Source organism: Rhagoletis zephyria, unplaced genomic scaffold (genome assembly GCF_001687245.7).
Source record: "Rhagoletis zephyria isolate East Lansing unplaced genomic scaffold, Rhagoletis_zephyria_1.1 Rzeph_scaffold_00945, whole genome shotgun sequence".
Lineage (NCBI taxonomy): Eukaryota > Metazoa > Arthropoda > Insecta > Diptera > Tephritidae > Rhagoletis > Rhagoletis zephyria.
The window spans coordinates 78068-91183 of record NW_016158029.1 but is presented as its reverse complement, the minus strand read 5'-3'; the positions used below and the strand labels follow the sequence as shown (position 1 = coordinate 91183).

Sequence of the window (13116 nt, the reverse complement as noted above, 5' to 3'; positions counted from 1 at the left end):
ACACGATCATAACCTAGAATTTTTATTACCTCAAAAAATAAAAGTAATTAAAATGTCATTTCTGATAACTATTCGGCCCTTTGAACCAACAATTTTAGTTTTAGAAATTTTATTTTCCATTTGGTATCACCCACTTGTTGCTCAGCCGCATTTTATAAATAAATCACACCTATTAAATTTCAAGGCCCTTAAACCAAAATCCTGTCGTCAAACAGAAAAACTCAAGTCAGCACACTGTGAGACGCTTTCGTTATTTATCTGCATTAAATTCTGGCAAATAGAACAAATTTATACATTCCAGCTTTTATTCTATATGTACTTATCATTTCACTAACGTACACTACCAAGTTATAAACAAATTTATTACGTTGCATTGATTTCCATTACATTATACCACACTTTTTTTCCGTTCTCTATGCGCCATTCATTGATTTAAAGCTTCTCTACTCTTACGAGCGTTTAAAAGTTTACAGCGCATTAGCAATTTATAAAAGCTTAGAGCTGGGCGCGAGTTTTAATGACAGAGATGAGTGAAAATCGAAAGCGCGAGGCATACGTACATACATACATACATACCTACATATATGTATAGTGCCACCAATATGAAACGAGAACCTTTTGAAACTTTCGCAATTTTTTTTTGCGCTTGAATTCACTAATAAAAACTGTTCAAGCTCAGCACGCTAATTGCTTTTTTTCCACATTTGGCACACATGCAAACAAAAAAAAAAACAAATCTAATGAAAAAACTTTACACAATGCAATGATTTTCAAAGAAGAAATGATTGTCCAGCATTGAAACGGACACCAAAAGCAATGAGTGAAGGATATTACAGACTAGTGTAGGTAGTGTGGAAAAATGCGCTTGAAATTTCATATAACCACAGTTATTAAAAATTGTTCGTCTATGTTGCCACGCGTAGATATGGAATATTAAAACTTAATATTAAAGTAGAACTGCAATAACGTTTTGAAGAGCGAAATATGTAGGTGTACATACTTACATACATATGCTGATTACGTATACGCAATGTCATACTCACATTTGTTTGAATGTCTTATAAAGGTTCAATGTTCGTCCGATTCTATCATGTATCAAATAGCGAGGAGAAAATTTTAGTTCAATGACTGTTTAAAATATAGAAACACACACTGCTAAAAGGCGTTTTTTTATAGTGAAATTATGTGTCAAAAATAACGCCCAACAAGGCTTTACAAGTTTTATCTCCAAATTGAATACCTACATTAATTTGTCTTTGTTGGACAACCTGTTGCTGAGTTTTTAGACTATTTAGCTTGCAAATAAATAAATAAATAAATAAGTAAAAATATACAAAGTAGAAAAAAGAGAAACGAGTTTATACAAGAATGTAATTGATGTATTTCGGAACGAATTTCCGTCGTCCTTTGTCAATTTGGGGTTGGAGATGAAGCGATATCGGCGTTGTGCTATCTTCAGGTGCAATTTCTCGTCCTTCAACAAACAAAAAAAATTATGTGACTCAAACCACACTTGTTCATTAGAAGTAGACTTCCCTACAGGGTACAAAATGGAGTGATTTTATACTTAAACATCCACACAGGGATGTGTAGTAGCTTTCAAAGCTATGGACAGTTGAAAGAGAAACAATGTGGAGTTAACTTTTTTATAGGCATATATTTGTATTTACATTCCTTTATATTGAGTAGGCAGAAAATTTGTGTTTGCATGAATGCCCTGGGCATACTTACATACATACATATAGTTTTAGGCAATACAAACATAAAATATTTACATAAAAGGTTGTCTTTTCCCTGCGGTAACTCTTGAGTATAGAATTTTGCATGTAATGCAGGGATAGTAATAAATGTATGGTGTATGGGTATGTATGAATGTAGGTAAATAAATATCCTCAGGAGCCAGTGCGAACAACACTAAATGAAAGTAATGGGTTTGAATGTGAAGTTACATATTTTATTGTCGATTGAAGGCGTTCTGTCAGTTTTTTTTTGAGTTGCCTGTTGAATCTATTTATCGATATTTGAGAATAGTAAGCAGTCGAATAAAATTATTCAGTTAGCTTATAAAGACAGTTAGAGCAACGCCTTCGCTCTTATAACAGCCCCAAGTAGCTAACGGATTGTCAGTATCAGTATAGAGCTTGGATCGCATGATTTGTACATTTGCGCAGATGTGTACATACATTTTGGCAGTTACAGAGGGTTGTTGTCTTGAAATTTTTATGAGTTCAGCACAATAAAAAAATTTCCAAACAATCCCAGTCTTTAACTGTCAAGATATACAAATCGTGTGGTTACAGCTTAAGTATGAAATGTGCTTCTGACAACTAATGAATTGTAATCAGTTTCTTCTAGGATGGTTCCTAAGATTTTGGAGCATGCTACTTTATTTAAGTAAATCTGTTTATATAACTGTCTGGAAGTTATAAATAAATGTGTCTCTTTTTCGAATGGCCAGCATCAGTATGCGACTAAAATGCTCTAAGTAGACAGTTTTCACTGTCTTAATACATTTGTTTTGCTAATAACTTATTTATTTTACTGTAATATAAAAATGTAACTCATGGTTATGGCTGACTAGTTACAGATACGAGAAATACGCTAATCATGAGCAATAAATATATCGGTGGAAATATAACGGACGTCCTAGACCACGCACCTAACCCCATCTAAAATGGAGGGACTGTGTTTTTTTTTAAAAGCGAAAAAATACGACCTTCTAAATCGAAGATGATCTATCTTTTAGTCGTATTTCCGACTACCAGTTTGGCCCGGATGTGAGTACATGAAACCGAAAGCATCCCCGATTGAGTCGGTCATATTTTTACGTAAAAAATACATTTCCCTCCATTTAGAGGGGGTGGAGGGGTAGCCTAGGACATCCTGTATATAACTTTGCTAAATTTATCGACAAAATGCTATCGATTAACAGATGCATATCGATAAATTTATCGACTAAAATATTAGGAGTGATATTGATACCTATGTACATATTTTTGATAAATATTTTGCTATATGTTTGACAATAAGAAAAAATATATATATCGATTACAGGTTTTTATGGTCAATAAATTGCGTAACAGTAAAAAAAAAGAAAAATATTTCGATGGTTATTTTAATAATTTTAGCGATCACGCTTTCGATAAATAAATCGATTATTACATGTACAGTAAAATCGATTAAAAAATACCGCGACCAGGTAAATTTATAAATCGATAAATTTGTCGATAATTATATGGAACAATATGTACATTGATGTCGACATATATGAAAATTCATAAAAAAACGATATCGATGTTGTATCAACATCGATTATTATGTCGAAAATTATAAGGAAAAAAGTATAGATAACCAAAATGAGTAGGAAACAATTTCGTTAGTAGACATCTTTTTAGGATAAACAAATTCAGTGTACGAGAATTATGTAATTCTGCAATAAAAAATCGACCCGTGTAGAGGAAGCTTAAGCACACGTATATATGTAAATTATATTCTAATTTCTAAGTTCTTTTTTTATTAAAGTTTTTTTTCTTCAATCCCAAAGTGCAAGAAATTTAATTAAAACACCCACCTATAAAATCAACACAAACATAATTTGCAATGCAATTACGCTTGATAAACTAGAGTACGCAGCTGCATAAACTATTAAAGTTAAATTGGAAAATAGGAAAACCTTTTAAGTTGAGTGGAAAATGGGGAAAATGCAATTAGAAGCTGATTAATTAATGCTAATCAAAGCACTAGAAGCTAAAAGTGGGAGTAAGAAAGATGCGGGATAGTGTAGGAATATACTTGGAAAATAATTCATTACCTACTTTATGATCACGCCAAATGCAACTGGCTGTCCTACATATTTAGTATACAGCTGGTTCGATAAATCACTGTTTTCATCCACTTAAAAATATACTATTTAAAAATCAGTATATCTTTTAGCACAACATGAGCCTTTTCGCATAAATTGCTGTGCCTCGTTCCACTCGAAACTGTTGCTCATTCTGAAAAAAGGTAGTTCTTTCCATACTTTGTGTTCGCCTCAAATAAATCAGCTTACCTTTTTCGAAGCTTAAATAAATCACCAAATTTAGCACATCAAACGTTGCTCTGGTCTGGGTATTTTTTCCCTTCGTGTACCTTGCTTGTACCTTCCTTTGCTTCTGGTTGATTAAATGCCTATCTACTCGAGTGAGTGATTGACTGACTGACTTACTAACTAATCGCCGACGCACATTCAGCAACATAGCTTTCTGCTAAAAATAATAAATACAGAATCGATAATTTGTCACCGGATTTGGATATGTGTCCTTTAACGGTTGAGCGCGCATTTTAAGGCAGGAAGTAGCGACTTTATGTGCTTCAAATGAGCAATGTTGGCTTTATTCTTGGGAAAGATTTTGTAGCTATTCATTTCTTTAAATAAATGATGCGCTTTTCGTTTGAAACATAGTCCTTCATTTAACGTTTTCACATTTGAAATTAGTTTTATTTTCATGCCTTCAGCACACTTCAATAGCTTTTTTGGGCTTGCGTGACCTATGAAAAGATCGTCTTCCACCAACCACACGCACCTGAAATTCTACGCATTCATATAGCATGTAATCATTTACTACAGGAAACTTTTTCGAGTGTGAAATGTGCCACCTTTCCCAACCAAAGTGTATTTTCCTATGCAAACAGACGGCAAAAGCTGTTATGTAATACAGGCATGTATTCTTGTTATGCTTTTACGGGTATAATTCCACGTTTTTGTTGTTGACGTTTTTTTGTGTGACGTTTTGTTAGACCGCCGTGAGAGGACTGAGTGTGCTTTAAGTGTGGGAATGCCTTGTGGGTCAAGGTTTATATTTTCTATTTCTTTAACATAATATATTAAAATTTGCATAACTTCAAAGCAAATCAAAGCTTTGGAATCCCAAAAGGAAACAGCTGTTCTGTTAGTGCAAAAACTTTCAAGACTAAGCGCTCTTCTAATACGTAAAATTTAAACTTATTTAACACTTTCTGAGCAATTGTAAGTCTTCTTTTAAACCCAGCGGAGCATTGGACGGAAAAGCTTAGAAGTAGAACGAGCTTGCACTTCGGCTTCAATTGCACTTTACTACTCAACTTTTTGTTTGGCCTTAAGCTTTTGTAAGCTTTGGTAATCATTGCAAAAGGCGGCATACTTCAAGGAGGAAACTGGAGTCATCAACATTAGGGCAATCCCGTAAATGAATTAAGCCATTTGGTGTTACCAGGTGTGCATCTCGCGAATTAGAGTTTCACAAAGTGATTAACTTTTCTCCAATATAAAGCACTACAGTGGGACTTGCGTTCTGAACCCGAACGGACCTTAAGACACTAGTCATATTTACAGCTGTTATTTATTTATTTATTTATATATTACATTGTCTCTATTCTTTAACATTTTCGTCTGCGGCACAAAATGTCGCTACTTACTTAGCTTCTCCTGTATGAAATTGGCTGCGCTACCTGCTCACCTGCTCTTTTAGTGCAGGGTCAGATAAGAGTACATTAATTGCCTACCAGACATGCTTCCTAGTGCTTTCTCATTGCATCTAACTGTGTCTTGCATTCTATATTCAATGGACTTTGCTTTCTATGGCTTTATTGTTTGGCATGACAATTCAAATTTGTTTGGTTTCTATGCCACTTATCGGCTATTCCCTTCTAAAGCGGCTGTGCGGTTAAATAACATTCAATCGTGACAACACACCAGATGACACCCGCCAACATTACCGCAAGTGTCTACATATGTATATATGTATGTATGTACATATGCATCAGTTTAGGCAGTACTCTGTGGTTTTGCGAAATGTATGCGAGTAAGGAAGATAAGTGTGAATGAATATGTATACATAGGCAGCGCACAATTCACCTCGCAATCTCCATATCCAAAAGACAACACCGCCACCACGGGCCGTCAGCATTCAAGTAAACATACACAATTCAATTTTCGCGCTCTTCACGCCCAGCAGGTAGCCAGTCATCCAGCCCGCTAGTCATTCACAACATGATGAACAGGGCCGTGGCGGCCGCCTATCAGTCTGTGTATTGTGTAAAATGAGTCGCATCACGGTGGTCACCCACTTGTGCTTCGCTGGTGTTAATTGTTATAGGTTTTTGCAATTGTTACTACTCATATTCTTTATTTTGTTGTTGTTGGTGTTGTTGTTTCACAGAAAAAAAATTGCCACCTTTTGAAAAGTAAAGTGGGAATACGAGCGTGGAAAGCGTGCATGGAAAAAATATTTGCATTAAAGTGCGAAAATTGTGAATGAAGAGTGTGTCGCGGAAATGTGTCAAAATGGAATGATATTCTGACGTGCAGAAACACACGCACAAATAGCTGCGTGTAAAATGCTTATTCAAACTACTATTGTGTGGAAGGCAACGCGTGCGTTTTACGTTTTACGTCAAATTGATATGTCTTCACAGCGTGAAAATAATTTGCTTGTTCTTTCACCTGCACACCTTAGAAGGTGAGAAAGCGCAGGTGAAAAAACTTGCTTCGTTGGGAGTATTTCTTGCTTTGGTAAAATGTTGAAATATATTTTCAGAAAAGGTAATAGGTCGTGAAAAATTTAAGGAAAACTGAATTGCAGCATATGTAGTGGTCCTAACTAGTTAGAGGTGTGCAAATGGAAATTCTGAATATCGATATAGTAAAATCGATATTTTCAAAGGGATCTTTCCATTTGAGTAACTAGTCAAAAGCTGTATTTAAAAAAGAATTCAAACTGCGATATTTTGTAAAGCAATTAAGATGTTCCTTAATTCGATTAGGTTCTTATGCTTTTAGTAGCTGATAGAATTATAATAGATTTTTTTTTATGAAATTGAAAACTTAGTTTTTTTTTGTATTGAATAGTTATAGATTTTTTTTCTTAAAAAGTTATCAAATAAAAAAGTCTTATTTTATTATGTACGTATTTGTTATGATAGAAATTGATGCTTTCAAGAAATGAAAATGAAACTTTGTTTTCGAATTTTTTCTGTGTAAAAATTTATCGGTTTTTCTCATTGTAAATGCAACGATTTTTTTATGGTAAACGTAATGAAATCGATTATAGTTAATGAAAATAAATTGACTAAAAAAATTTTCCAGATTTTGTTGTACCGATTTGCTACCAAGGAAATGTTAATAGTCATTAATATCGAAAATGATCTGTTTCAGGAAACAAAATTGAAACTGTGCTATCAATAGCTTTTCCTTCTAGAAAGATATTGCCAAGTTATCTTCTATTTTTTATTGAAAAGTTATCGATTTTTTTTTGTCATTGTAAACTTATAGATATTTTCCCAATAAAAAGTTATCGATGTTTAATATTAGGAATATTTTATAGTTTAGAAAATGAAGGAGAGTATATATGTATAACTACAAAATGAAATCGAGAACAGAATTGATATTAACGAATCCGATGTTTTTTTAAAATGGAATGAAAAAAATAAAATTTGCCAGCGATTTTATTTATAATATTAATTATCGATTTTTTCTGATTGAAAATTTGACAATGCGCTTTTTTCTTATAGAAAAGTTATCGATTTTTGTTGTTGAAAATGATTAGATAATTCGCCACTAAAAGGTTGTTATCGTTTTTTAATATTGGCCATAGTTCATAGTTAATAGAATGAAAAAGAGTATACGTATGTGTATAACTTATAAAATGAAATCGGGAACAGAATGCAATTATCAAATCCGATGTTTTAAAAAATGGTAGGAAAAAATTAAAATTTGCCAGCGATTTTTTTAAAAATTATAAATTTTTTCCTATTGAAAATTTCCGCTTTTTCTTATAGAAAAATCATTTATTATTGTTTATTGAAAATATATCGATTTTTATTGTTAAACTATTTCATATGTAGTTATAATAACAAAGTCGATTATAACTCAATGAATTAAGGCGATTACTTAATAAAAAATATAAAATTTTTGTATAAATACTAGAGTGTCAGTTACTGTCGTAATTCGAACGTTTTTCTAGTTTTTAAGAGCCTTGGAAAGGGTTTCTAACTTAGAACGTATCTAAGCTTATAAGCTACAAAGTCACTTACCGGAAAATCTTCTGCTTTGGAACTAAACCGTGACCACAATTTTTTATATCTTTGAAAGTCCTTGGAGAACTTCGGCAGGACTTGGAATTGACCCGATACATTCCAGTTTATCGATAAATTTCAATGATTTGATACATATCGATAATTCGATGAAATTCAAAACACTAAAATCCGATAACTCAACGATAATTCAACGAAATTCGTAACGAACAAATAATACTGCGAAATTCAAGGGCTCGATAAATTTCTATAACCCAAAAGTGTATATATCGATATAAATCGATAACTCGATACACTTTGAATGCCTTTATACATTTTTAATTTAGACAGCACCATATTTTTCGAAAGCTGTCTACAAATTTCGGTAACTTGTTTCATTCTGTTAACACGATAAAATTCGATAAGCAGTGATAACTCGATAAACTTATATAACTTAGAAATTGCGATAAATCGATATATTTTGAAAGTTCCATAAACTTCGATAGACCAATTTCAGTAGATAATTATCGATAACTTTGTAAGTTGAAAGAACTCGATAGGCCATACGATAACTCGATAAGTTTCGCAAAGTCTAAAAATAATGATAATTCAATAAATCTCGATAACTTGATAAATTTCTTTAATTTGACAAATTTCGATAATCCCATAAATTTTTATAGCTCGATAACTATTCGTAAATTTTGCCAACTAAGTTTCTGTGTCTACAAATTTCGACAACTCAATAAACATTGATCAATTTGAATAATTCGATACGTTGCGATAACTTAATAAGCATGGTTAAATTTTGATAATTATTAACTTCGATGAGTCGATAAATTTCGGTAAATTTTATGACGAGTTCGTGTCAACTACTTTATACAATTTTCTTTGAAGATTCGTAAAAAAATCGTTACAAAAATGTAGATACTCCTACAGATTTCGTTAAGATTTCGGGAGCTTTGTGTTTGCAGGGAATACACATTGCACATATGTATGTAAATATATATTTCCCCAGCTCTGCTAAGTTATAGTTTGAGCGCGACTTTTGATACTGTTAATTTGTTTCGCGCTCCTTCTTCATTCTTCATTCGTAGGGTCACATATGTGCATTTAAGTTTTTTTTCACACTGGTTTTGTTTTGCAAATTCTCAATATCGATTACTATTTATTTTCCATGCGTTTGCGCTTTTTACCGCTGCTGGTGCTGCCCTTCATCACTGTCATTGTGGGCTGTTAGCAATTTTTCTTTTTTGGTTTCATAAAATATAGTGTACGGTTCTTCTCACTTTCGCAACATGCTAAATGGCCATCGATTTTTTTTTTATTTCACTTTTCAATCAACACCCACACATGCACACTCAAATGCACGTGTAAGTGGGGGAAAATACTGCTGAAACCAGCTGGTTGTGCCTATGGCAGTATATGCGACCAGAAAATGCACATATATTCGTACATATTTACAAAAGCGCAACGGACTTGGTTTGGTCTGTTCTGGGTGGTAATGCTATGAAGTTTTACATGTGAGTCGCTTTTAGTTTTAAAAAAGCATTTATACCTACGTTCGAAATGGTTGAGAATATATAAATTTTTGTAAAATATTTATGGGGACGGTTCTTAATTAGATTGTTGGGTAGGGCATCAAAAACATTAAAGTTTATGGGGTGGAACATTGAAACTGCCTTATAAGTTCAAGAAGATCGACTTTGAGCCCCCACTGGGAAGTGGGTTTCTTCGACAGAAAATATTGAAAAATTGACGTCGTCCTAAGCGAAGATTCCAACAGTCAAAAATGGCTCAAACAAATCGACGGCCAATATTCAATACCGCCTATCTGCAATTAAAAAAAATAGATTCTGACATAAAAATTCATCTGGAACTTAGTTGTCATCGGTGTATTTCAAAGTTAAACTTACTTTTAGAAACATGAAACGTAACTAGCTAATTGTGAAACTAGCCATGGCTAAATCTCTGTGGCTAATGAATCTGTAGCAGTGGTATTGAGACTCTCTTCAAGACAAATACTTATGTATATACAAATACAAAAAAAAAAATCATTTTGGCACTTTGTGAAACATGAAAAGAAGAGATGGTCAGGAATTCAGACTTTTAAGGTAGCGCGCGAGCTTTGGCATTCGTAGGACAAAGACAGTGAATAAGCTACATAAATTGGCCAAGAGTAGAGGTGTAGCAGGATTGTAGCAACTATCAACCAATTGTCGGTTGTTAGGAAAAAATGCTTCTGGAAAATGGAAAATGCCGCTGTTGTTATTTTAACGGAAACGAGAAAACTGTAGTTAGTTTCCTGTGCAAATGATAATAAAAACTTGTTCATGCATTAACCAAAACCATATCAATCAAAGTTTGAAAATTTAAAAAAATTCGACAAATTTTCATTAAAATTTCGAATTTTGCAATCTGAATTTTTAGAACATTTTTGGTTCTGCACTTTTATTGCCTGCCCATAATAGTTAAGTTACAAGCGGCTGATTTTAAAATTTTTTTTTGCTGACGAATTTTCAAAGATTTTTCTTATAAACATGAATTCCTTCAAAAAATCAACTGTTATATAAAAATTTATTGAAAAGTTTGAAATTTTAATGAAGAACGGACTTTGACGAGATTTTCTCTAATATATTCTGTATTGATAGGAGAGTGACTTTTTAAATATATAATTTTAATAGGGTTGCCACCTGTTAAGAAAATTACTATGTTCAATTTTAATGAGCGTAGGCGTCAGTTCTGCACCGTCATTATCAAATGAAAAGATTTAGCCTCTGGATGTGTAATAATGTATTATTTTTCTGAGTAGGGGGCAACCCTGTTTAAAAACTATAAGGTCTTCACCGTCCGTTGGATAAAAAAATTAGATACCAAATGAAAGTGCATGGCCTTCGCATGTACAAAAACATTAAGTCTTTTGAGTAGGGTTGCCACCTATTTAAAATTACTATCTTCTATACATAGTATAAAGAAAAGGCGAGAACGGATGTAAACAAGATTTTTTATGTATATAATAAACGAAGTACATGATGACATATGCTTTTTTTCTCTAAATACGTAAATGTACATACATCAAGCGTTATATAAAAATTTATTAAGGAGTTTGAAATTTTGATGAAAATTTTTTGAATCATTCAAAATCTTGTAGAAATTATGAAACTTTGGTTTATATGGTTTCAGTTAAAGCAAGAAAAATAGTTTCACAAAAAGTAACAGAATAAATTTTTGACTTGAAAGCCTTGTGCAAAAAAATATATAAGACTTGCGAACACTTCTTTGAGCCACAGTATTTGTTTTGATTTTTCTCTCTCCTTACCTTTCTTCTATACTTTATGCTACATTTTTAATCAACTGAATTTTTACTCAACTATTTTATACTTAAATAACTCCTTTTGCCAAACTCACCATATGAAATCCTTGCAATGTGAACAGAATGTTGGCTGCTTGAAGAAGCGTGGTATGAAGAAATGATCCTTTACTGCAAACACGTTCTTCTTCTTGAGGGCGCCCTTACGTAGGCGTGACTTCATTTTATTTTCACTACCGCCAGCTTCATCCTGCAGCGACTGCTGATCGCCATTGTTGTCTTGCGTTTCGGACATGATGGTTATATTTATTGTTGTTGCTGGTGGGTAATTTTTGTTGTGGTTATTTTGTTTTTTTTTCTATTGATTTCAAGGTTTGTATTGCGCTTAAAAATTAATAAGTTTGTTTATACTACGTTAGTACATATTTACTGCAGTGCATATATACAATTACGTGGTGGAATGTTAGATTTTTATTTGGTTTATTATGTAATTTAGTGAAGCTTTAAACTTTTTCTTGCTAGTACTTAATATTGATTAATTAATGATTTGAACATATTTTCTAAATATTTTTTTATTTTTATTTTTTTCCAATTTTATTTTTTGTTTGTTTATTTTTTTAGTGATATTATTTATTTACTTTTAACAATTAGATTTTGCCGACTTTGAATTTTTATGAACTCTGTTGCTGTTTAAATATATCTGAGATTCTAATTATTTACACTAGTTCTACGTATATGTAATAAAATTTGTTTGACGTATTAAAAAAAAATATTTTATGATTTTCGCTCATAACTTTTCGCTCTGTTGTTTTTTTCAGCTCACTTCACTTTCTTTTTTCACTTTAGCGAAAAATTAATTTACATTTCCCTTATAGACTCTAATTAACTTCTAATGTTAATTTCATTTATCTTTTTAATTAATTTTATTTATTTAATTACGTTTTTTTAGGTTTTTCTTCGACTTATTGTTTTTTGTTTTTTTTTTGTTTGTTATTTTTAATAGTTTTTCTGGCATTCCCTCAAACCATTTGCAATTTTCCTCCTCTAAATACCTTTACGCTCACAAATAAAGCGCCGCATTTATTTCCATCGATTTTGCTGCTAATCGATTTTTGTGCATTTGCTTTTACAATTTTTTCTTTTATTTAATTTTTTTTCGCAATTTTGCTTGCCCATTTCTTTACTTTGCTATTTTACTCGCACTCTCCGACACCTGGTTACAGCGTTGTACACATATCACTATGGTATATTTTATTATTTATTTAATTTATTTGTTTGTGAATATTTGCCTTTTTCTATGAAATTTTTACACATTTTTTCTCCGAAATAAATTCTGTGCTAAGCAGTTTTTATTGCCTACAGCTGTTGTTAAAGTTTGTGGCTTTTTTGTATGTATGTATGTGTGCTTCTACTTATGCTAGATTTTAAGTAATTTCTCCGCTGGTTTTATATGTAGTGTACACCTGTATTTAGTTTTGGAATTTTTGACTATTTCTTATTTTGTTTTTGTTTTCTTTTTGTATTTGTTTATGCTGGTTGGTGATATGTGATTGAATCGGCGGTTTATTTATTTTCTATTTTTACTTGAAAACTGAATGGCTTTCAGTGTTTAATTAAATGCTCCTGAAAGTAAAGAAGAGTTAAAAACAATTGAGTATAAAATCATGTGAGTAAATGCAATGAATATTTTTGGTTATATGTTTTTATTGCATTTCGGATTTTTACTTGCATGCCTTAATGTTTGAATATTTTGGATTGACCTTTTATAAGAGATTCAA

At 32.2% G+C, this 13116-nt stretch overlaps 1 protein-coding gene across 1 annotated transcript in view; it reads right to left on the bottom strand.

Annotated features, from left to right (window-relative positions):
• Window positions 1-11890, bottom strand: part of Pkc53E (Protein C kinase 53E) — a gene marked incomplete at its 3' end in the record, with an annotated part of 91647 nt that extends 79757 nt beyond the window's left edge. The window contains exon 1 of the mRNA XM_017614993.1: window positions 11437-11890. Within this exon, the coding sequence (XP_017470482.1) occupies window positions 11437-11633 (197 nt within the window). The remainder of the gene's footprint in view (window positions 1-11436) is intronic.
• Window positions 11891-13116: the final 1226 nt, after the last annotated feature.